This window comes from Lycium barbarum, chromosome 10, assembly GCF_019175385.1.
Source record: "Lycium barbarum isolate Lr01 chromosome 10, ASM1917538v2, whole genome shotgun sequence".
Lineage (NCBI taxonomy): Eukaryota > Viridiplantae > Streptophyta > Magnoliopsida > Solanales > Solanaceae > Lycium > Lycium barbarum.
Window position 1 is genome coordinate 89,281,140 of NC_083346.1, and position 27,936 is coordinate 89,309,075.

Consider the following 27,936-nt stretch of genomic DNA (forward strand, 5'->3'; position numbering starts at 1 on the left):
ATGTCCAAACGGCTCCTAAGAGAATTGTGAAAAATTGAGGGTTCGTGTAATATATTCAGTTTTTGAGGAATTCTCACACAATTTTTTTAATAATATAATATAATGCACAACACTCAATAAGTTGCTTTAAAAAAATATATTGTTTCTTGCTAACCAAATTATCACCTAAGTTGAGAGGATGACACATTAATATGTGATGTACGAGGTTATTGGCTACTAACAGCCCGTTTGGATTGGTTTATAAGTTGGTCAAACTAGATTATAAGCCATTTTTAATTTATTTGAGTATTTGACAAAAATAAAAAATAGTTTAAATTAAGTTAAAAAATGTTTAAAATAAGTCAAAACCAAGAAGTTGCTCAACCTTAATTTTTTTTTTTTGGCTTAAAAGTCATTTTGATTTGACCAACAACTTTACCCTTTTATCCATTATATTTTCTGTTAATTCCAATACTACCCTTACTTCTAAAAATCCTTTATGAACTTTTATCCAAATACGTAACTGCTTATTTATAAAATAACTTTCAACACTTAAAAAATACTTTAAGTACTTATGCTTAAAAGCCACTTTTTTCAGCTAATCCAAACGGGCTCTAATACGTCTCACAAAGTACGTACATCCATCCAACCTTTTATGTTCTACCAAGACTTCTTCTTTAGACGTAACTCACAAATCAAACTTATAAATCCAATCCACAAAAAGAAAAAGATTTTTCTTTTCTATCTCAAAATCCCATAAACTTCTCGGGATATTCTCAGAGAGATCAATATGTGGTTAGATTTTTCTTGACTATAAATACTTCGAGAAGATCCATAATATCTTTTCATGGAGATCAAATACATCCCAAGAAAGTCCACACCCATCCAAATCCAAATTCAAATCATCCTACTTCGAGAAATACACTACTAACGCCCTCGAATCATGAAAAACATTTAGGAGAGAAGAATCAAGGGATAAACAAAATTGTATCCGTATTGTTTATCAATAAAATATTTTGTTTCTTCACAAAAAAAGAAGAAGAAAAACTGCTATCATTTTCATGTAGAAGTTAAATTCAAATTCCACAATTAGTAGGGATCTAGTAGCTGAGTTGGTTGACTACCTGAACTTTCACCTTGTTGGTGAGGGTTCGAATCCCCACGTTGTAACCCCTTCCCCCATTTCCCCTTTCCCTACTCCCTATATAATAAAAAAAAATAAAAAATCCACAATTAAGTTAAATGAAGAATAAGATTTGGTTCACCAAAACATTACTTAATTCATGTCAAAATGAGTAGGTGCGGTAGAGTAGAGGTTTGAGAAGTACTCCTTTATCTATGACTTCATGTTAACGAAACACGTGAATAATTGAAGGTCACAAGTAAGTATTTGGACAAATCACTTCCAACAAAACAATATTACTGCACACCAACATGTCACACTGTAAAATCAAATATTATATTCTATTATATAAGTAGTACAACAACAACAACAACATACCCAGTTGGCTCCTACTACGTGGGGTCTGGGGAGGGTAAAATATACGCAGACCTTACCCCCACCTTGGAAGGTAGGGAGGCAGTTTCCGAAAGACCCTCGGCTCAGAAGAAAACAAGGAAAACAAAGGAAACAAGGGAAAAGAGTCAGATACGGACAAGCAAATCAAAACCATGTGAAAATGAGAAATAGCAAGAGCAACGAAGTCATGATAAAATAACAAAGATAGACAAGATCAACACATAGAAGCGGGATAAAAATACTCCTAATACGAGAAAGGAAACCTCGCAGCCCCCCACTAGCCCTCTACCTTGATACTCGACCTCCACCCCCTCCTATCACCGGTCATGTCCTCGGTAAGCTGGAGTAACGCCATATCTTGCCGAATCACCTCTCCCCAGGCCTTCTTTGGCCTACCCCTCCCTCTCTTCAGGCCCACCACAGCCATCCTCTCACACCTCCTGACTGGCGCATCAGCGCATCTCCGCTGCACGTGGACGAACCACCTCAACCTCCCTTCCCGCATCTTATCCACCACAGGGGCCACACCCACCTTATCTCGAATCATTTCATTCCTAATCCTATCTCTCCTGGTATGCCCGCACATCCATCTCAGCATCCGCATCTCAGCTACCTTCATCTTCTGGACATGCGCTTTCCTAACTGGCCAGCATTCCATCCCATACAACATAGCCGGTCTAACCACCGCTTTGTAGAACTTTCCCTTTAGAATAGGCGGCACCTTCTTATCACACAACACCCCGATGCGAGCTTCCATTTCATCCATCCCGCTCCAATACGATGTGTGATATCGTCGTCAATCTCGCCAGTCCCTTGGATGATCAACCCCAGGTACTTGAAACTTTCTTTCTTCGGGATGACCTGTGTATCCAGCTGCACGTCCTCGTCCTCTACTTGACTCCCATTACTGAACTTGCACTCTAAGTACTCTGTCTTAGTCCTACTCAACTTGAAACCCTTCGACTCCAGAGTCTGTCGCCAAACCTCCAGTCTCGCGTTCACACCGCTCCGCGATTCGTCAATAAGCACAATATCATCTGCAAACAACATGCACCACGGTACCTCTCCTTGAATGTGGCTTGTCAGAGCGTCCATAGCCACCGCAAACAGAAACGAGCTAAGCGCGAACCCCTGGTGCAGGCCCATCGTGACTGGGAAGTGTTCCAAGTCACCTCTATTATATAAAACTATATTTCAAAATACTTTAAAGATGCATAAATTTGCTCAACTCGTGGAACCCGAAGCTCAATGGTATTTTTGTCGCTTTGGGAAAGCTGAATATTCTCTAGTCTACACTTGCTGATGACTAGTTTTCAAACCCCTCAATTTTATTAATTAATTGATAATGAATATTTTACATCAATCTTTCTCTATCAATTTTGCTTTTACCAAAGGCAAATTGGAATTTCAGTCCCACACCCCAAGACTATTCTTTCGCTTTATGTCATTTGTAATGGCCACAACGTATTTTTCTTGGCTTTGGAGAATGAGATGGTTGAAATAGCTAATTATACATTTGCATTTCAATCCCGTGACCTTTTGTTTATTAAGTATTAGCCCTTTTCAACAACTAATAACCTACCAAGGTATGTAAGTTGACTAAGCACCAAAAAGTTTATTGAGTTAATTATTCCATGTATAGATGTAATTGTAGAAAATTTAGCACTTTTGTGAACTCCTCTCGAACGATTAAACCAAAATGGTGATATAATGTACCTTCCTTTTTTTTTTTTTTCCTTTCTAAAAGATTGACATAAAAGAAAATCATATTACATCATTTAATGCCATAAGCAGGAACAGGACTAAGTTCAATTGGATTCCCTTCATTAAAAAATCACATTATGCAAATTGGATTCCCTTCATTAAAAAATCACATTATGCAAATTATGGTATGTTGGATCTCCTTGAGAGAAGGAAAAATGCTACTCCGTAGTATTATAGTAGCGAAGGGAGGACATAAGGAAGATACTATTATATAGATTAGTAGCAAAGGAAGTCAAATAATTACTCTAGTTCACAAGTTTAAATCCCAAGTGTGATACTAATACCTTATATGTGCTACTATTACATTGACGTGACACCAAATCAATTGTTGAAATATCATTTTAAAGAAAAAAAGTCTTGCAATTTTTTTTTTTCATTAAATAAAAAAAAAAACTTTTTTTCTGCTTTATACGAAGCACAATTTTCTTCAAAATAATAGCTGAACAAATGCTAATTACTTAGGCCTATATGAGCTACTTTTAAAGCGTGAAAACTTTTTATCTCAAGGGATCAATAACTTTAGAGATTAAGTTAATGACTTAGAGATTAAACTAGAATTGCACAATCAAATCAAATTAATATAAAGAAGAAAGATTTTTTTTTAAAAAAAGTAAAGGGAAATGGAGATCCTGTATGAATTTGATGCCTCCATCTTTGAATAAAAATCATTCGTATCCATTTTGGGATTTCTTTTCGAGAATATTTGACATGTGAACTTTACATCAAATGAAATGCTAAACCCATCAATTACAGTAGAATATGGGGCCCATTTCGGTCACCTGCCCAATTATCAACACCTAACCAAACAATAGTACTAATCTCAATAGTTAAAGAGGAAATATTGTGAGAAAAAAGAAAAAAAAAAGAAAAAAAAAGGTTAAAGTGGAAATAAAGGTGATTGATGTAAAAGAAAATCTTTGTTCTTCTTCAACATGTCATGAATTAATTGGACCTATGCCATATGCACATTACGTTATTATTAAGCAAACCAGCCTTGCGTTGATGTGACTCTACTTTTTTAAAACCTTCTAATCCCAAAGAAGAGGCAATAAAGATATTAATTTCTGCAAAAACTGATTTTTTTACTTTTTTGGTGTTCGGTTGGAACAAGAAAAAAGGGTTCGATTTTTCAAATTTTGAAGCAAACACCATAGTATCATTTTTAAAAAGCTGGCCAATTGTTTTGTTGGCTATGATGGTAGAAAGGTTTATGAGAGGACACTATGAATGTAATGCAATATGAAATAGTGCAGTTTGTTAGGAAAAGACTTTGACTAATTAGGGTGTGTTTGGTAGGAAGGAAAATGTTATCCTGAAAAATATATGAATCTTTTATTTATATTTTAGTGTTTGATAATTAAGAAAATAAATATTATTTCAAGAGTATTTATATATAATTTAAGAAAACACTAAAGGGATAAGGTAGGGTGGGAGTGCGGGGGTCGGGGGAGAGTGAAGGAGACAATGAACTTGAAATGCTACTTATAAAATTTGTTTTCGTACTCCCATTAGAAAAATCAGTTTTTTTTTTTTTTTTAAATAACTTATTTTTCTAAAGAAAAAATTGAAGTCTAATCTTGTCTACTTTGAGGCCACTGGCCGGGGGGGAAAGATTGGGTCAGGCTTAGGTGTTTCTTTTTTGTGATTTTTATAGAAATATGCAAAATAGAATTAACTCACAATACTGTTATTTTCAAAATATTACAACAAAAAGTTTACGTTAATATGTACAATCTCCAATAAAATCTATAATATTAGGAATTTAAAAGATTTGAACTTTCAAATAGTGCGGACAGTTGTTGCTTGTTTGAGTTGGTTACGGTCGATATGATTCTCGAACCGAAACGGCTGGATGTTGTTGGTTTGAAATCATGATTGATTTTTTCTCTTTTTGGAAAATTGAGTTCACTTGTAAAAACAGTTCCTGAAAAATATTGAATAAAGTTGAAATTTTGATTGACTATTGCTTTGGTGATTAAGACATGAAGAACCGAAGTCAGCCATTTTCTATGAAACTTTGAAGCATCGAGCTAAATTAAGGTTTGCAAAATCGGAATCATTCTCAATTGGCTGTTGCTCCAAAAGTTTGAGAACATCTTGAGTGAGGAGCTAATATCTCAAGTCTGACCTGTTTAATATAGATTTTGTGAGGTTTTGAATCAAATTTCATATTGAACTGTGAGATTGAAGAACAATCCCATGAATGTCACTTGTATATCATATGTATGTGACACGTATGTCAATTGTGTATTATATGTATGTTATGTATATAATAACATAAACGACAGACGTAGGATATACATAAATATAAACATACAATGATATATTGTAACATACACCATTGTCTTATTTTTCCTTTTGCAAAATTCGACTTCAAAAATCTTTTTATATATCAAAATCGATTCGAATCAGTTCTAAATGAAACCAAACTTCATAATCAACTCCTCCAAAATGTTTCCAACAAGATCAAGCAACACCAATTTGGTACCATTGTATATTGGTTGCATAAGTGTATTCAGAACCTTTAGATCCCCTACCATTCATCTAATTCTTCCCTCAAAACTCTCTGTCTTAATTTTTCTCTTCTTCCTTGATCTAGCTGCATTTCAAATTAAGAACATTCAATGATCAAAGCAAATTCACGAACAAAAATTGAGAGATGTGTGATAGGGAGAAAGAGATACGGAAGAATTATTGGAGGAACAGAAAGATTGGGTAAGATAAGTTTTTACTAAAATTGGAATAGAATAGTTGGCTTGAATTTATGAAAGGGATAATTTCAAAGACCTCCCGGAATTCTTCTATATCTCTTTCTCATATTCTAATTGGTCTCCCTCGTGGTTTACGATATTACAGTAATATCTAAAAGGGCAAATCTGTCATATTGTATTAATTTTTATTTATGATAAATGGTTTAAAGGAATTGTTACAAAAAAATCTAAATAAGGGAGGTCACCATAATATCGTAAACCACAAGGGAGGTCAGTGTGATAGAGTTAAACCTGAGGGGAGGTCTCTGAAATTATCCCTTTATAAAATGCTAACTATTACTCCCTCCGTCCCAATTTATGTGATATAGTTTGACTGGACACGGAATTTAAGAAATAAATAAAGACTTTTGAATCTTGTGGTCTAAAACAAGTTGAAGATATTTGTGTGGTTATAAATCATCAAAAGTAAAGTTTAAAGTTAAATTATTGTCAAATAAGGGAATGCATCATTGTTTTTTAGACGGATAAAAAGGAAAGTGTATCACATAAATTGGGACAAAGGAAGTATTAAGTTGGATAATAATTCGAAAGTCTCTATATAAAAATAGTATTTCATTTTATTTTTTTAACTTTTTCATTTTTTTTTATTATATAGGGGATAGGAAAAGGGGAAATGGGGGCGGGAATTCGAACCCTCACCAATAAGGTGAAAGTTCAGGTAGCCAACCAAATCAGTGGTAGAGCTAGGATATACATTAAGGGGTGTCAAAAAATATAGTTATATCGTTACCCAGGTTCGACCACGCGATAGTAGGGAAATTTTGCAACCCCTTAATTGTTGAGCTAAACCATCAACTTGTGTCAAGGGGTGTCAACACTGGTATACATACCTATAAAATTAAAATTTCACCTATCTGTACAATGTAATTTTCCGGCGAAGGGGTGTCGCTTGACATCCCTTGGGCATGGGTGGCTCCGCCCCTGCAACCAACTAAGCTACTAGATCCCTACTATTTCAGGGTTCTATTTCGTCTTGCAGTGTATTTTTTTTAAGGGACTTAGCTAATTCAAATTTATTAGCACGAGGTCTATTTATATTCTATTCATCTCAAAAAGGATAATAAGATTTGTGATAGCGTCGTAATAAGATTCAAAGTGTGATAGCGTCAACTTATAAATTTAGACATCAATCCTTTAGCTATTTTTCTAAACCCAAGAGACATTGAAGTACTATAAATCACAATTTCTTATTATTAAAATTGAAATATTTAGAAAATGTTTGTGAAATTTGTAACAACTTATTGATCTCTAAATGATAATATTAACATATAAATTGGAACCAAAGAAGTTATTATACTTCTACTTTAAGTATGAAATTTGTCTTTTAAGGATACACTTGATTGAGTGTAAAGGTTTAAGACCCGTTTGGACATGATTTGAAATCAGTGATTTGAAATCATGATATGAAATCAATGTTTTGAAATTAAGGTGATTTGAAGTTGAAGTTTTATTTGAACATGCAATTTGGATTTCTTAAGTTGTATTTTTTTCATAAACATAAAACCTCACAAGTTGTGAAAACCATCAAAACTTCCCTAATTCTTTTAGAATTTTACCAAATGAGCAAATCATAGTTCATAACAAAGTTAATACGCTACTAGAAGACCTTTTTAAAATATACAACATCTATTAATCGAACTTTAGTTCAATAAAAAGAAAAATTGAACGTGAGTTATAGTATAACTACTCTTTAATATAATCCTTCCACATGGTATTGAACATGAGTCGTAGTATAACTACTCTTTAAAATTGAACATGAGTTGTTAAACATGGTTGATAAATATATCCACCAACTTATATGATACAAGAACGGATACGTGGAAATGAGAAATTAAGAAGATAAACAAAAAGAAAAGAAAAGATAGATAATTTGACACAACTTAAGATTCAATTTAGCAACCAAAGTTATATAAAACTAAGACCTCTAAATTATCATCAAAAGAAACACCAAATTCTTAAGTTGACCTTAAGGGAATTGAATTCCCAAGCAACCAACCTCTCAACAATGCAAGATTCAACAAGAGCCTACCAAAGGCCTCTCACAAGTTTCTCTCTCTAGAGATAACCCTAAAACACTCAATATATTCATAATTCATCAAAAAGCCAAGTATTGAAATGTTTAGTCTACTATTTATACTAATGAAATAAAGAAGACACTACATTATTAGCAATTATACCCTTAATGAAGTAAGGGCCTTGTTTGAATGTCTTCCATGGAAGTGAAACTTGAAAAGGCTTGCATTTAAGTACTAGTCCCTTTTGCATGAATAGCCTCATTCTCCAAATAGCCTCCCAAGCTATCTTCCATATCTTGAATGTGACGTTCTTGAAGTCTTCCATCCAAGCTATCTCCCATATCTTGAAGGCCATCCTATGTGTGCCTCCCATGATCTTCAAAGACTCCATCTTCATGAAGCTCGATGGAGTTGGTCTTGTATCATTCTCCACTTCTTGAAAAGGATTCGTCCTCGAATCTAAACCTTGCAAAACCATAAGGGAGACAAACAAAAACCAAGTCCTCAACGGATCAGGGTTAGTGTTAGGGTCGACTAACCTACCACCACGCCAAGTAAGTACAAATTTGTGATATAGCCAAGTATCAACCATTTTCAAGCAAAATAAGCTCTCAAGTAGAGCACTAAGAACTTGGCTAACCCAAAGATTAAGAAATGAGGATATTCTAAAAGAGCCAAGGGTTTCAAGACACCAAGCTGGTAGGACATACAAATGATCCTCAATTGCAAAATGATACCATTCACACCAAGTTAAGACTTCACCGGGGTCAAAGGGAAAAGATACCCACATATCACGGGCAAGGCAACAACTATGTACCCCAATAGGACCCCGCCCTCCACAAGATGCACTCCCAAAAAGATCATGAATGTCATCATATGCAAATAGATAGTAAAGAAAGGTGTCACGCAAAATAACTTCATCTAGGGTGTCCTCAAATTTAGTTTCACTATTAAACTCAAGAGTATGGTCAATCATACTACTACTATTCGGAACACCCAAGGAAGAATTAGCAATTTGCAGACAAGTTTCACCTTCCTTTTGAACACTTCCCCTCCCAATAAGTAGATCACAATTCCTCAAGGGAGGATCTCCATCATAGGGAAGAGTGTTATCATCCCATAGTGGATTTTCAAATACCATGTAGTCACCAAAACTGGCCACACTTTCAACGTTACAAAACATTCCACTAGGTACTTCACTCTCAATAGTCATGTCATCCTCAAATAAAACATTATCCTTTACAAGAGAGTAATCCATGAACAATGAGGAGTCAAAGCATGTCATTTCACTCTCAAAAGAACCAATGTCATCTTTCAATGCAGTTTTCGTTCACATGACTATCTACATGACACACATCACCACTATTACATGACACTAAAGTATGATCAAGAGACCTATTTTGACATGAAACAAACAAGGGTGAGATGTCACATTCTTTCAATTGACCAACTATATCAACATTATCACTAACTAGAGGTACATTAAACACATCACAAGGATCCTCAAGTAGTGAATTATCATTACAAGCAAGTTGATCAACACAAGTTGGTACTATGTCAAACTCGCAAGAATTACTAACATGATGATCACATGACTTTGTACTACCATTTAATTCACAAGTGTCAACACTAGGTGGACACAAATCGATCTTGCAAGAAGAATCAATTTGGTCATCTAAAGGATCAACTAGTGTTTGAGCACCTGCATTCGATAATGCACTATCATTCAAAGCACAAGTGTCAACACTAGGTGGACACAAATCGACCTTGCAAGAAGGATCAATTCGGTCATCAATAGGATCAACTAGTGTAGGGACACTTTCAACAATGACATTATCAAGACATGACAAGGATTCACTAGGCTCAATGCAAGGTAAACTAACTTTTATACTCAAATTGGCATTAAGATCACTCAATAAAGTAAGAGTATTGACAGAAGTTATTTTACCTTGATTCTCATGTAAGAGATCTTCCTTGCCTTGAGACACCAAAGGGAAGCTCATTTGACCAAGTGAAGTAATGGTCTTGTTCGCCGTTCCTCCTTTCAACCACTTCCTTTTCAATACCGCCCAAATCTCACTTGGGGTTTCTATAGGTGAAGGAATATGTTGAATTTGTGGCATCTCACAAGAGGGACTTTGCTTCTTCCCTTTTGACTTCTTCTCTTGGGAAATGGCTTTGCTCCTATACCCCCTTTCATGTGGTTCGGGATAATGGCCTCTCAAGCTCTCTTTCATTGCATCTAAAGTAGTGATTGGATCTCCCCTCTTGTACGCCTAATAGTTTGCAAGCTTCTTCTCAAAAGTCCGAATAGCCAATTTCATCTTCCTTTCTTGGGAATAAGGGTAACTAGCAAAGATTTCTTCCATCATGAACTCCCATTTCACATACTCTTCTCCACTAGCTTCCATAATCAAGATAGGCCATTTCACATTAGGCTCTTGCACTTTTATACTTGGATTCGTTCTACGAAGTACGTATGAAAATAGAGGTTTCCTCCTTTCATCCACGACATACTTATGCCACTCTTGCTCATATATGATCTCATGCCTTCGAAACCTAGGGCCACCTAAACATACGGGACAAGTATCCATTGGAAGCACATCACACCAAACTTCCTCTTGGTACTCACCACGTGAAATGAATACCATCACTCTCCTATCAACCCAATACCCTCCCTCGTCATAATAAGGATTTTGCCTAATCACACAAGGTAACCTTAACTCTTCAACCGCACGAGGGGTGATGAAGTTGGTGTAACAATCGTCATCAAGCACAAGAATTCCCTCTCTACCACAAAGGTTTACTTTGGTCTCCATGAATCGCCTCTTTGGAACCACCTTCTTTAGGCATGTCTACTAGAAGACTTTCCATAGTCAACATTAGCACCCCCACTACCTTCATAGCCACACCCTTCACAAGTCCTATTTGTATAAGAACCTCCCCCATAAGACCTATAAGATATGTGTGAAGGAGAGTCTTATCTCGAGTTGTCTTCATCTTCATGATGTATAGCACAAGAATTTTCAGCTTTATTATCTTCACCATACGAATCATAACAAGGTTCTTCTTCATCTCCATCTTCCTCATAAGACACATGAGTACCACTTTCTTCATATTCTCCTTCAAAAGGGTAATTCTCTCCCCGAGCTTCCTCATGATCACCATTCCCCATATAGCCCTCATATTCCCTATCATCACATCCTTGATAGCTCCCATAGTCCTCCCCTTTGTAACTACAACCATCATCGCCATAACAATCATAATCGCCACCACATGAATCGGAATCTATGGAGAAGTACCTGCAAAGAACACCTAGCAAACACGTTAGTAGTAAAGAAACCTCACCACACTCGTGTTTACACTCGTTTGTGCTCGGCTAGCACCACTCAAATGAACTCACACACTCTTGCCTTTTACCACTCAAATGGATTGGCCGATGTTAATTCTCGATTGGATTCGGTTGCTTGCAAGGTGCACAATTGCTACTTGAGGTCGGAATGGATTCTTGTTAGACCCGAAGAAGAGGATGACTCAATTCAAAATAAACGCACTTGAGCCAAGAAATTAACAACGCGATAAAAACGAGAAATGCACGAAAAGAATTAGCACGAATGAAAATACTGACACAAGAACTAGAAAACACAAAGTAGGAATAACTACTAAATGGCTACTAGTTGAGAGACACATACAAGAAAATGGAATGCAAAAATCGGGAAAATAACTAAAATTTCGGCCCGGGTAGGTGATAACTTGAAAACGCAGTCGTGAAGCCCCAATTGATCTAAGGTATCAATTTGAAATAACTAAAAAATTTAAAATTCTATACATTTTTTTTTTGCTCCCTACCAAAGGATTAGGGACACAAAACCATCAAGCATCCAAGAAAATTTTGGAATTGAAATGAATTAAGAACAAGATTTGAGGCTTGAGAATGAGATGAAAGTGAAAGGAATCAAACCAAGAATTATTGTTGAAATCCCTTTTATACGGTTGGAATTGTACGGGCCGTATATTTTATACGGTCCGTATATACTCAAAGACTCCATCTTCATGAAGCTCGATGGAGTTGATCTTGTATCTTTTTTTACAAAATATAAACTTATGAGTCAAAGTTTAAAATTTTAAATAAAAAATCATGATTTGGAATCCCAAATCATACATTTTTGAAGAATTTGGGAATTGAAATTATGATATGAAGTTGAAATTGAAATTTTACATAAATTACATAAACAAAAATTGATTTAAAATCAAAATATAAAATTATAATTTTATATCGCATGACCAAATGCCTACTAAATCGGAGACACAAACAACTCTGCAGTTTAGTGCTGGATTGGGTTATAACTTTATTCATTAACCTATACATAGTACTCCTCTCTAACTTTAATTTCATCGAGGCCAGTAATTTCCATGTTACCCTGTTTAGCGAACCTAAATAACCGATGAAATATGTTTTAACCTAACTTGTCCTACGAGTTTAAAGCAAAAGTTCCTTCAATACTCCCTGGTTCAAAAAGAGTGTTTACTTAGCCTTTATTTTTTGGTTCAAAAGAAGTGTCGACTTACCAAATTAAGATTTTTTTTTTTTTTCAAATATGTCCTTGTTAAATGTTAAGTGACCAGATCCCAATACCTATTTAATTAGGAGTAATTTAGTCAAATTACCTATTTTTGTCTAAGAATTAATAGTATTTTATTAAGGAGTGTGCAAATGACTAATTATACACTCTTTCTAAACCGGAGGGAGTATCATTTTGTATGACACTTCATTATTTTGGAAAGCAAATAAAACTTATGTGTCTTATTTTATCTTTTAGTCTACTTTTAGAAAAATATTATTGTAACAAACCAACTCCTTGTTTTGAGAATTTGCACTTTATTTTATGTTTTATGACTTTCCATAAGTTCACAGAATGGGTATACTTTTTTTTTTTTTTTTTCCCACCAATTTAGGAGGATTTATAGTGTTTCCACACTTCCCCTCCAGTGTGACTCGAACCCAGGACCTATCGGTCGTAGGTGGAGGTGCTTAACCACTAAGCCATCCTCACTTGTCCAGAATGGGTATACAAATTTCACTCTAGAGCTGGTTTTTTTTTTTTTTTTTTTCAGTAGAGAGCTGGATTCACTAATCAATAAAAATACGGTAACAAAACCACATCTGAGTAACCTTAGACTAAAACACATTATTAATGACACATCACAAATTCTAAATCAAGCAAGTGCTAAATTTATTCACCGCTATAGATAAGTCAATCAGGTAGCTGATATTTTGGCAAAAAGTGCATATGTTAAGGGTGATTCTTCCATGTATTTTGCCTTTCAGAATATTCCTAGAGATTCAAAGGGCCCTTTCAATTGGATAAGCCAATTTGCCTTAGTTTTAGAATAAGATTTGATAAAACTAATTTTTTTTTTGTCAGTTATTGCCTATTGAAGAATTGGACTTAGGTATATAGCATGACCAATCCTTTCCCTTTTTTGGAAGGATGATTTCCTCATCCTCTTTTCAGGTCAGGCCTAGTCCTCCTCCCTTTGCTATATGATGGTATAAAGCACACCCAAGCTCAAATGACTATAATTAATAAAAATATATGTTGGTCTATATATTGCATTAGTTGTTTTCTTAAATTCCAGTGTACTCGCTATCAATAATAGTGGAAGTACCTCTACCATCTATGATCCTACTTAGTATAATAAAATAAAATCGTCAAAAAAAAAAAAAAAAAAAAAACACATATATTGAGAGAATTTTGGGAGCAAAAACAAGAAACAATCTTGTAAGTTGTGTTAGAAAGATCAAATTGACGAATCAAGACCCACGTTTGAAGTTCTTTTTCGTTCCGTTCTATTGTTGGTCTAGTTATTATAGTAGATGTTTTGAATTGTAACCTAATTTGAGTTGTAACATAATTCACTTTTTCAAGAAGTCTATTCTACAGAAAGTTATTTTTCGTTTTTAGGCTAGAGTTAGCTTAAAAGTGTTGCTACAGTCAAGTGATTGTAGACATTGAAAGGGCTAAAGGAAATCTCTTAGAATTCGACCTGAATTCGCTCATTTGTTTTAGTGGAGTTTGAGTTGAAATGCTACAAATGTGGGTCATAGTTTTTACTCACTTGAGCAAGGAGGATTTCTATGCAAAATCTATGTCCTATTTATGTCCACATTATATTCTCTACATAGTTAATTTTAGAGTAAGAGAACCAGTTCCATGTACCTAAGTTCAATAGGTTGTAACTCGAGTTAGGCAAACTTTTAAGAGGTCAAAAATTTGACAAGACATAAATCACCCCCCTTTTGTGTCTAGGTATGGGAAAACGTTTTTTCTATAGAATTCTTGTTTACTTAAGAAACTGATAAACAAAGTTCATTAATAGAGCCCATTTGCTGATGGCTCATTTATATAAAATGTCACAAGTACAAATCAATCTCTTTTATCTTCGGCAAACAACATTATGCTAACACAAAGCCAAAAAGAAAACCAAAACAATTTAAGCTTGGAGAATGCAGAGTTGGTTGCTTTATGCAGCTGCAGTAATGCACTCAATAGCCTGTTTGCAGATGCCAGTCATGGTTGCCTCAGGTCCATATACCTACAACAATAAATTAAGGGACGGGAAAAGATTAACAACGATAGTTGTGAGGTCGAAGTTGCTTGATTCTATTGAAAAAGAAAAAATGGTTTTAGACTAGTTATTGCTGGATACCAGTTCATACCTCAATTGGGATGCCAATTTCCTCCCCAAGAGACCGCATTTTAGCGAGACCCTTTTGGTAGTTTGGACCCCCTCTTCTAACATATATGTGCATTCTTGCAGCTTTAAGCTTTGATTCCTGTTACAAGAACGCCGAGTTAGGAGTGTCTAAATTAATGCAAGTCATATTGAAGATGGCTATGAGTTATGATGGTTTCATACCTTCTCTTTCAGAGCTCGAATTATACCACTAAATGTAGCAGCAACATCAGTGAAGTTGGCTATTCCACCACCTATCACAAGGGCTCTCTTACGGCCATCAGGATTTGCGGTTGCACACTGCAAAATTGGGGATGAAGTGAGTATCTTTCTCCTAATAAGAATGCTGTTTTCATTCTCTAGACGTATAAACCAAGAATATGCCATAACAAGCTAACTATGATGGTATAGTAGGTTCCAAAAGCATGTCGGATCCTGTTAATTTATGCGAATACTTTATGCTTACATCAATTACAACTCTGGCATACTGCAAGACCTCTTCTTCATTTGGAGCACCGCTGTATTCGGCATAGTTCCCAAGCTCAGAAGCATATCCGAGATCACCAACCTGAAGGTAACCCAACATGGCAATTAGAAAAATGCAACAGAAGGATAGTCAAAGTAACCAGCAAAGGAGAGAAACATACAGTATCTGCATAGATGACACTGGCACCTCCACCAGCAACCATTGTCCAAATTCGCCCCTTGGGGTTCAAGACCGTGAACTTCAAAGACGCACTTGTCTGAGATAGAACAATGAATTGAACACTTTTAGCATGTTATCAGTTGTTCACAGATACATCTTTTTCTACCTCCGGGGAGTGGGGAGGGTAAGCAATTCCGAGTCTTTTATTCCCCATGCTTTTATTAATTAAATTCCAAAGTGTCAAGAAATACCTTTTCATCTAGGCCATGGATAAAGCTCTCTGTAGCACTCATCACTCTTCCAAATGGCAATGGAAATTCAATATTTCCCCACCTGCAGAACGAAAGATATATTTTTAAAGTAATGATGCGTGCAGACTCTACTTAATGTATCCGGAAGAGAGTAGAATGGGTAAATGCAAGTGTGCCAAGACATTACTTTTTAAAGTTCTTAAAAGCAGCAGTGTCATCAAGCTCTCCTCTCATATCAAGCGGATAAGGCTTTCCTTCAACCAATGCGAAAGGATTCATCTCCAGGAAAGTAAAGTCCAGATCTGAATATAAAGAAATATTCAGAGGCTAAACCAAATCCAACGGCTACAACTTATGTGATAACACAATTTGGGCATACCTTGAAACAAAGTATAAACCACTTTGATGAACTCCTCAATTACACCTTTGATCTGTACAATACAAGTGAATTTCACATCAGGGGTACGTTTCAGATTACAAATAAACTCGATGTATACAGAAGTACTTAAAAGTTGATCTTCCTTTTCTTATTTTCCCTTTCTCTAAGAAGAGGATCATTACTCAATGCTCCAACTTGACAATGAATTTCAAATTACGGGTGGCAACACGGAACAAGTTTCCTAATTTGTGGTGTTTTCAAACATTTACCTCTAGTGGTAGAGTAGCAACAAGTGGTGCACAAACTTCTGATGTAAAAGATGTCCCCGTTGGCAGAAAGATTGTCTTAACCTGGATTTAACACGGTTGTCATGTCAAATCAATATACATGTATAAAATACTGAACATATTTAACGTAACAGAACAGGCACATTTCACATACCTTGTCCCAGTTCTCTTCAATATCTATTCCTCCACATTCAGAAAAGCTAACACTACAACCAAGTCTCTCTGAAACAATATTAAGGTAAAACTCCTCATTGTGGGGTACAAATGGCTCAACGATGAAGGTTGTGATGGGCCCTTTGCATCCACCCATCTCTACCTGTTAATGTGAAGAACATGCAAACAAAGAATCAGTAATAGTATAAATAATGTGTGTTGCTGGATAAAGTATATAATGTGTTCTCTTATAACAATATCACCCCAAAGTTATGGTCCGGGAATATTTCAATCACCTCTTTGCCTAAGCGTTCCTTCACAAAAGAAGCAACTTGAGCCAAATCAAGATTCAAGGCAACTAGTCCACTTTTTCCACGCTTCCCGAATAACATATCAGGCTTTACCACCAATTGTGTTGAAGAAAGCCATGGCTCTTTCTCTACAAGCTCATTCAAATCAGTTGACTCTGTAACCTAAGACATAGAAAGGACAAATACTATCATCATAATGCACAGAGGAATAAATTTCCGCATTCTTATATTCTCTAAAATAAATCGTCAAATGCAATTTATAATTGTCACAAGTAACATGAAAGATTGTTTCTCCAGCCCCGTCCACCTGAAATAGGAAATGAATCTAAGACAGTGCTGTATGGCGTCTGGATCATAGAATAAACTCATTTTGCTAATTGCTTTGAGGGCTCTGAATACTACCAAAAGGATACACAATGAAAGACCTGAAGAAGATATGCAGTAGGGCAGGCAAAATGGTAAAAGAAAACAAGTAACCATCCAATACGACCCATTGGACATGGGTTGGATAACTATCCAATACGACCCATTGGACATGGGTTGGATAACTAGCTTTTAAAATATGGATCAAATATGGATATTATCCACTAAAAAATGGATATCCATATTGTTTGCTTGTTATTTTTCATGAGTTCTTGCTTTCTAAGAATCTAAGCTTATTTTGGCTTTTAGCTTGTGTTCTCACCTGACTGTTCCTAAAACCACGGATAATATGGATATCCATATTATCCGTAGGTTAACCCATTTTTTATCCGTGTTAAATATGGGCGGCTCATATATTTTATCTGTTTTCAACCCGCCCATACATCCGATCCAACCAGCCCGTTTGCCACTCTTAATATGCAGTGAATAACACTTGAATAGGATCACTGCTAGGCAAGATCCATTTCCTACTATTCTTTAGTAGCTGTCTCAGAGCCTATGATCCAACATTTTACATACACTACCATCAACCAGATCTACTATTATGGGCTTTAGCAACTTATTTGGACCAGCCTAGGAGTTTCCTCCTAATGGGCAAAAATAGATCTCAACATTAGAGGTGACATTTCATATCTGAGTTAGATTCTGCACCTAAGTGATGCAAGACAGAGTTACAACTACTAGACTGCAACTATATTTTCAATTTGCATCTTTAGTCCTAATAAATGCAGAACAGAACCATCCCCTACATTTCTGATGAGTTGATTACTCAGATGATCACTCAACTAATAGTAATTAGTTATTACATCATAAAGTCACTTTTTTGTTGGAGAAAATTGGAATCAAGAAGCAAGGTGACTGACTGTCTGAGATAATAACTATTAGTTGAGTGACCGAGAAATCTACCCCATTTCTAAATTCTTACTCACAGACTTAAATCTGTATCCTCAAATACATTGTGTAGATTTGAGTTAGTTGGCCTAATTTTTAACCCCTTTTAGGAAAAGGGGTTGAGGTGATCAGGTGAACCAATGTTAATGGAATCACAAGGTCATTATTGAGTTACCTGTGCAGATTTGATGGCCAAATCATAACCAGCAAGTCTCTTGAAATGTTCTTTCAACAATCTCTTTGAATCATACTCTCTGATCTTCTTCCTGGCCATTTTCTTTTCTTGATGTCACCTGACAAATACCACAGATCCAACAACTCATAAACCAAAATTGTAATTAACAAAGCCACCAAAAAACCAATTTTTTTCAAATTCAAGAAAGTTGGGATCCTTACCGTTAAATAGCTGATTCAAAGAATCTTTGTGATGTATGAAAGATTTACAACTTATAACACACAGGCTGAAATCCTGGGACTCAACTGATTCTATTTATAGTTGTGATGTGATATTAATGGGGTTGTTTCAGAGATGGCTGCTGTGAATTATAATATGGGATAATTGGAAATAATGTATAAAGAAAGATAGAGAAAATAGAATGATATATTAGCGGGAAGTAGTTTGTCTGCGTATGGACAGCGGACACATGAAGTACAAGCTGACTACCTACCTACGCACCAATGTGGACCACCCAACCGGTAAAAACTACAGTAAGTATGCTAATTAATGGCTTTAGCTACCTAGTACTTTCCAGTCCCCAATTTATGTGGTGTTTTCACTTTATCTTTGATTAATTTTTTAAATTAATTTGAATTAGATCAACTTAATACTTTTAAAATTAAATTTATATTTTCAAAATTACAACTTTTCTCATGTCAATATAATAAAAAGTACTCCATTTAAAATGTTGATCATTGCAAGTTACATATTTGGCTAGTCGGCCAAAAATAATTACATTCAACTAGCCAAATATACAGAAAATATACACTATTATGTATCAAAAACGTATATTTTATGAATATTATACATTAATATTAAAAAAAAAAAATTACTGGCTATTATTTTGCTAGATGGTTATTTACAATTTCTCAAATTTATATACTTTGAATCTCAAAAAAAATGAAAAGTGACATAAATTGGAAAAAGACAGTAGTAGCATACTCTTTCCCTTGAGACATGACACTCTATTTTTTGGAGCTTGACAAAAAGAATTCATCTGCCCGTAAATATCTTAGTGATTTTTTGTCCTCTTATCTTACTAGTCAAGAGTTGGCCAATTAGCATGACCAAAATGTTGGTACATTCGATAATTGGAAGAAGTGGAAGGACAGGTAACATCAAATAATTGAATCTCAATTTCTTTGATTGTGACTAAGATCTGAAATTCTACAAGTTCTCGCAATTGGGTTCCAAAAGAACAATTCGGTGACCAAAATGCCATAATTTGAATTGCAATATAACATGTTTAAATAGTATGAGTCGTATTATCACAATTTTGAATCGCATAGATCAGGCTGGTAGCTATTTATTCACACCATGTGTTTATATCAAATCATACTAATTTACGATGGTTAGTTTATTAATTAAGATGAGAATGTACATTAATTAATATGACTTATATATATATATATAACGATGCATACAAGTTTCTATTAATCTGGCTGCTTGGTTGAATTTTTCCTATTTTTCCCTGTCTTTAATTGTGTAAGAATTTTTGTTACAATTTGCATCGTAGTTGTGTGGATGAAGATAATGTTTTGATAGTTACAATTCCTTGTAGATTCTCACCTACTTTATCTCGCAATTGTTTAAATTTTATTTTTCTTCTTGGGAAATAATAGTGATTCCATGTTGCATCATGCTTCTTAATTCATATTTCTATGTGAGTAAGATGAAGTGACACCATTTCATTTGGAGTGAGAGTCAAACGTGATGTGCAGCTGCTCCTCATGATTCCATCACATTGAAACGATGGATTATAGAGGTGAGCTCATTATGATTGAACAAGTGTATAAATACAGAGACACCTATTTGTCAATGAATTGGTACAAATCTTTAATATTAGGTAGGGGTGTACAAAGTAAACCGACAAACCGCACAAAACCGATAAACCGAGTCAAATTGAGAAAAAAACTCGACTAGTGGTTTGGTTTGACTTGGTTTGGTGTTGAAAAAAAAAACCCGACCATAATTGGTTTGGTTTGGTTTTAGCTAAAAAAAGTCAAACCGAATCAAACCAACCCGACATTACATTTATTCAATTTTTAAAATATTTATTTGTAATGTAATTTATAAATATTTCTTAAATTTTTTCGTAGTTTTTAATCTATTATCATATTATTAAAGCTTGAACTTAGAATTTTGAATACGAATAAGTTTTATATCCTATGGACGTTAGTAACTCATATAAAGTCTAAACCAAAACCAAGTCAACACTAATACTAACAAAAGAAATTCAATTTACCACTAGGACTGACAACAATGTTAGATATCTATTCTTTAGTTTTGCATAATTGGTTTAGAGAGTGAAAATACATAACTTAAGTTTTTTTTTCTTGTCATGTAAATAATACTTATTAGCCGTACTTATTTTAGTATGATTTAGTATTTTTAGATTATGGTCATTTTCTTTATGGTTTATTAATTAGCAATATTTATTTTAACCGATTTTATTATCTTTTGTTGAATATTTTAATACAACGTCATCACTCTTCTCACATTTTGTGTTATTTTCTTATGAAACACCTTAATTACATAGTTGTATCTTACTAGGACTAAAGAAATATTTGAAGTAAAAGTTATATATTTTGTATCAAGAATATTCCGGAAAAAAAAACCCGAATAACCCGAGAAAACCGAATAACCCGAGACAACCCGAGGTTGAAAAACCCGAATCTTATTGGTTTGGTTTGGTGTATAAATTTAAAAACCCGACGCAATTGGTTTGGTTTAGTGTTAAAAAATCCAAACCAACCCGGTCCATGTACACCCCTAATATTAGGGTTTAAAACTTTTAGCAGTGAAAAAATATTCCGTGATTCTGTCTAAGCCCAAGCAAAATTACCTGTTATATAACTGTAGTGATAATAAGTAACAGATACTCGGTGAGATAGTGGAGGTTCAAGAGATTAACATATGTAGATGTTTTGGGATTCAGTGCAGTATAAGTTGTAACTCTGCTATATTAATCAAACTGATTATCTTTTTGTTAAACTAATTCGGTCAAAACTGAACTGCGTCTGACTCTTAGTATTTCTTTGACTATAGTTTTTAGCAGCCATCAGAATTCACTTCCGCAACAACAGAACTACAAATAGTTGAGTCACGTTTCTATTAGTATAATAATATAACTAATCATGTCTATCATTGGCAAGCTCAGTTTTTTTTTTTTTTTTTGTGGGGGGGGGGGAAGTTCTGCCAAAAGTATATACGTATGCAATAACAGTTTACAGAATTTTATATGAACGTAGGTTTATCCAAGTGACATATTACGTACCATAATTTATATGTTACCAACTTATGCTTGCCGCGGATTATTTATATGTTTTATGGCTTAGAATTTAGATGTATAAAATCTATATTACTACTATTAAGAAGCACCGGTTGGGGCTCCTTTTTCGTCGTCCGTTGTGGACCCCCCTCCCCCAATAAAAAAAAAAAATTGAGCCCCATATTAAACAGGCCCATAAAAAATTTTAAAAAAAAATTGTAAAAAAAAAAATGTGAGCCCCATATATATTAAACAATAACTAATATTAAAAAATAATTGTGGGTCCCATATTAAACACCAATCAGTATTAAAAAAAAAAAAGTTGAACCCACGGGAAAAAAAAGTGGACCCCATATTAACAAATTCAAGCAATATTAAAAAAAAAAAAAAGTGAATCCCATATTAAAGAAACAAACAATGTTAAAAAAAAATTGTGGGCCCCATATTAAACACCATGCTTATTCGTAGCAAACACTAATATAATAAAGTTTTAAATACGGAGCACAAACTACAATGTTATATTAATCGTGTTTTGAATATAGTATCCCATATTGACAAAATCAAGCAATATATATATATAAAAAAAAAAAGTGAATCCCATATTAAAAAAATAAACAATGTCAAAAAAAAAAGTGCAGACTTTGTATTCTTAGCAAACACTAATATAATAAAGTTTTAGATACGGAGCACAAATTACAATGTTATATCAATCGTGTTTTGAATATAGTATATATATATTATATGCATAAAAATAGTGCAAACTATCGTCCGTTGTTCCTTAAAAAAAAGAGCGGGCCCCATATTAACAGAATCAAGCAATATTAAAAAAAAGAATGAATCCCATATTAATAAAACAAATAATGTTAAAAAACAAATGCTTAGAAAATCAAACAATTAAGTCAATAATAGTTGATTCATTGCCACATGCATATTAACCCATTAGTGAGAGCAAATGAAATTATTACACAACAAAAAACATGGACCTCATATTATTACTTTTCTTCAAAATATTTAATTGTTGTATTTGTTATTCTGCCATGTCATTCATTTGTTATGTTTACTAAAATAAATATACTTAAAATATATATATATTTAAAAAATAAGATACAATTTAATTACTTTTTTATTTTTATTCTTACTCTAATAAATGTGAAAAGACATTAATATCAAATGAAGATCAAATAATGAATAAGATAAATTAGTCAAATTATAATTTTAATTCACGTTTCCTTAAAAACCATGCAAAAAACAACATGACAAGTAAAATGAGTCAAACCGAAAATATTTACCAAAAATTAAAAACTAGCATTTCTTCATTTAAATAGAAAATTAATTTCTACTTTGTTTCGTTTCAAACATGTAAAATTAATTTAATAATTAGAATTAGAATTATCCAAATTAAAATTTGATAAAAAATAATAAGTATTTTACACTTTTAAATTAATCGAATTAAAATTGAAAGTATCAACTGATGGTTAAATATTGCTATTATTTTATCTCAAAGAGAGGAAAATAGTTTTCTTTTAAACAAGTCTTCTCTTTTAAAAAGTAAATAAATTTTCGTAGCAAACACGAATAAAATAAAATTTTAGATACGGAGCACAAACTACAATGTTATATTAATCGTATTTTGAACATAGTGTATATATATATATATATATTATCACTATCTAAACATAACTACATATATATAGATACATTATAATCCGAAGTGTTGAACCCGTGCGCAGCACGGGCATAGGCCATCTACTATACTATAAAACCTACAATTCTTTTCCATACAAAAGATTATCAACTGATAACAACAAATTTATATATGACCGTTTTAAAAGGCGGGGACGCGAGGCCATACATTTTACTTAATACGAAGCGAGGTGCAAGCCTCAAGACATGGGGCGTATGACCCGTGTATCTTTAACTCTTCAATTTATACTTTAATAAAGTAGCATAATAACACAAAAAATGTAGAAAGTACATGCAAAGTTTAAGAAAATTAAAGAAACTCGTAGAAAACAAAATATCTAACATATTTTTACGTTAGATATATTGAGTGAGTAACTTTCCTAAGCGTATAATCAGGAATGCTAGCACTTAAACCTGTTAACCGGTTAGAACCGGACCGGACGGTAACCGGTTAACAAACCAGCCAGTTTTCGATTAAAAAACCGGAACCGGCCACCGGTTAAAAAACCGAAACCGGACCGGTCCGGTTCTAACATGTCCAAAACCTCTTTTTTTTTTTTTTTTTGTATAGTATATATATATTATAGTATTTATTAGTATATTGTAGGTATATTTACATATGTTATATAAGTTTATAAGTAAAATTTATATATTTACTAACTAACAGCAAGTCAGCAATACATCATATATATATATATAGATATATATATATTAAGTTATATACTTAAATTATACTACATATACCTAAAATATACTAAAGAATATACTTATATATATCAATATACTTAGGTTATATAACTTTTATATATATATATATATATATATATATATATATATATATATATATATATATATATTAAGTTATATGTATACTATATATACTTATAACCTATATATATATATGTTTAAGTTATATACTTATAACTTAAGTTATTTATAGCTTAATTTTTTTCAGTTTATAAATTCGTATATATATACCTAAAATATACTAAGAATATACTTATACCTAAGTATATTGATATATATAAGTATATTCTTAATATATTTTAGGTATATGTAATATAACTTAAACATATAACTTCATATATATATATATATATATATATATATATATATATATATATATAAATTATATTTATACTTATAACTTATATATTATAACTTAAGTTATTTATAGCTTAATTTTTTTCTAAGTTTATAAATTCGTATATACGTATATATATATTAAGTTATATGCTTAAGTTATACTACATATACCTAAAATATACTAAGAATATACTTATATTAGGTTATATAACATATATATATATATATATATATATATATATATATATATATATATATATATTAATTTATTTATTTTTAATTCGACCGGTTTAACTGGTTCCGGTTCCAAAAAAATGGAAACCGGACCGGTATTTATTAACCGGAACCGGTTCAACCAATTCCTGTTTTACCGGTTTTAACCGGTTGACGGGCTTACTAGCATTAGAGAAATTGTTTCCACTTACACAAACATAAAATACGACTATATGCCCAGGTACTACAAGAGATGTCAATTACAGGGTCACAATGAACAAGAATGTCATGTATAAAACCCAAAGTTAAAGCCTGTCCAAGAGGATTCACAAGAACAGGAGGACAAGAAAGGGGAAGAATCACCAGTGAAGATTTTGGCAAGTGCTAAAGTAGTTGGAAACATCAAATTAAGACCAGCATACATATAACTTAATATATATATTAAGTTATATGTATACTATATATACTTATAACCTATATATATATATGTTTAAGTTATATACTTATAACTTAAGTTATTTATAGCTTAATTTTTTTCAGTTTATAAATTCGTATATATATACCTAAAATATACTAAGAATATACTTATACCTAAGTATATTGATATATATAAGTATATTCTTAATATATTTTAGGTATATGTAATATAACTTAAACATATAACTTCATATATATATATATATATATATATATATATATATATATATATATATATATATATAAATTATATTTATACTTATAACTTATATATTATAACTTAAGTTATTTATAGCTTAATTTTTTTCTAAGTTTATAAATTCGTATATACGTATATATATATTAAGTTATATGCTTAAGTTATACTACATATACCTAAAATATACTAAGAATATACTTATATTAGGTTATATAACATATATATATATATATATATATATATATATATATATATATATATATATATATATATTAATTTATTTATTTTTAATTCGACCGGTTTAACTGGTTCCGGTTCCAAAAAAATGGAAACCGGACCGGTATTTATTAACCGGAACCGGTTCAACCAATTCCTGTTTTACCGGTTTTAACCGGTTGACGGGCTTACTAGCATTAGAGAAATTGTTTCCACTTACACAAACATAAAATACGACTATATGCCCAGGTACTACAAGAGATGTCAATTACAGGGTCACAATGAACAAGAATGTCATGTATAAAACCCAAAGTTAAAGCCTGTCCAAGAGGATTCACAAGAACAGGAGGACAAGAAAGGGGAAGAATCACCAGTGAAGATTTTGGCAAGTGCTAAAGTAGTTGGAAACATCAAATTAAGACCAGCAAATGGAGGAAATCACAATGATAGTGAGACAGGACATAAATCAGAGCAACAAACTTAAATAGTTATTCACAACACAACAGGGAGGAAGTGCAAGGATTAGAGGATATTGACAAGGAGAAACAACAGAATGGGAGTGAAATCTCTGCACAACAATCACAACAGAGAATCAAAGAACCAGAACAATAACAACCAATAAAGGTGAATCATATTGAGACATGTACTAAGAGTATAGGAAGAGGACCAGGCGGAAAACATTAAACAGGTTTCCAAGAATGCAGATCTATCACCAAGGTAGCCTAATATGATCAGAGGTAGTAATGCCAAACAAAAGGAGGGAAGAACAATAAAGCCTATTCCTGCCATCAGACTATTATCTAAGAGGATGACTACCTCTAAACCTTTTTTTGGCCAAAACTACCTCTAAACCTTATTATTAACGATGAACAAAATCCTTTTGGAATATAAGGTCAGTCAATTCCCAACAAGCTTTGGAGAGAGTGACTAATCTTAGAGGAATCAATAGTCTAATTGGTCTGATGGAACCCTTTCAAGATTCATTCGAACTGGATACATATAGGAGAAGACTTGGTCATCATACTGCTATGGCAAGTTGCTCAGGGAAGATCTGGTTATTTTTATCAGAGAACTGCAATGAACATTAGCAGGTGATGCTACATAGCACTTAACAGTGAAAATAAGGCACAAGTCCTCTCTTAACTCGTAAGAACAACATTTGCTCCATCAAAACATTATCCTAATGGAAGTGTGCAAGAGATGGAAACAGAGTTTCTCAATAACCGAAATTTAAATGATTAAGATTCAAACTTTCATTAAGTGCAAGCAAATGTGGCCTAAGTTAACTCGTAAAAACAGCATTTTCTCCATCAAACCATTATCTAAAAGAAGTGTGCAAGAGACAGAAATGGAGTTTCTTAATAACTGATATCTGAATGAGATACAAATTTTCATCAAGTGCCATGTAAATGAGGCATAAGTCCTCTCTTTAACTCGTAAGAATAACATTTTCTCCATCAAAACGTTATCTAAAGGAAGTGCAGAAGAGATAGAATCTGAGTTTCTCAAGTTAAGCGCTCCAAAAGATCCACTTATGAACAGATATCAGTGGGAATCATTATCTTCTTATTATGATTATTGTGAATATCGTAAACTTTTGCGACCTTATACAGTCAAACCCCTCTATAACAGCATCGTTGGGTCCGAAATTTTTGAATATAATAGAGAGTTGTTGTTATACGCCTATAACAACATTTGCCATTAAAATAATATGTGGCTGTTATAGGCAAAAAAGATGCATAAAACCTATGCTTTTTATTTTTAATGTTGTAAAAAATAACAAATTATTTAAAATTTAAATCTCAAAAATATGAATACTTCACTAACTAACATTTAAGAAAACTCAATTTCAATAAATTCATAACTGAATGTATAAAGTTTTAAGCTCTAAGACAGACATTTTAAATCTATAGAAATATAGTATATTAAAATATCAAATTAAATATTTTTCCATGAAGCTCTTTTATTTATTGTAATAAAACAATGATATTCATATGTAAATTAAATAAAGTTATAGAAGACAATGATATTCTTAGATTACAAATATGTATTCATCTGTAATATTTTGTCATAAATATAGTATATTAAAGTATCAAATTAACTATTTGATCAAAATCTCTACACTTATTATTGGTAACCATATATATTCTATTTTTTATAAAGATAATTAACTACTATATTACCCGAAAAAGCAGATAGTTGCTATATGGGGGGTAATTTTACAAAGAGCGTACTGTCATAAAGTTGGTCGTTGCCGTTATAAGTAAAATGCTGTTATAGAGAAGTAAAATATAACATAAAAGATCGGTTCCGAAAAATCTTAGCTGTTATAGAGAGGTATTGTTATACGCGGATGCCGTTATAGAGAGGTCTGATTGTATTCATTTCATGTTAGATAGTCAATTGTTCACAACTTATAACCACTGAAATTCCTCAAAAAAAATATG

At 33.1% G+C, this 27,936-nt stretch overlaps 1 protein-coding gene across 1 annotated transcript; it reads right to left on the minus strand.

The window, feature by feature from the left end:
- Positions 1-14,418: 14,418 nt before the first annotated feature.
- On the minus strand, positions 14,419-18,729 carry LOC132614682 (ATP-citrate synthase alpha chain protein 2). The gene is made up of 13 exons (XM_060329196.1): positions 18,524-18,729; positions 18,303-18,420; positions 16,799-16,975; positions 16,504-16,665; positions 16,332-16,412; positions 16,063-16,114; positions 15,871-15,985; positions 15,684-15,765; positions 15,434-15,529; positions 15,253-15,354; positions 14,970-15,086; positions 14,770-14,886; positions 14,419-14,645 (listed from the first exon to the last, which is right to left on the minus strand). The coding sequence occupies exons 2-13, from the start codon at positions 18,399-18,401 to the stop codon at positions 14,574-14,576; spliced, it is 1,272 nt and encodes a 423-aa protein (XP_060185179.1). The 5' UTR covers positions 18,402-18,420; positions 18,524-18,729; the 3' UTR covers positions 14,419-14,573.
- Positions 18,730-27,936: the final 9,207 nt, after the last annotated feature.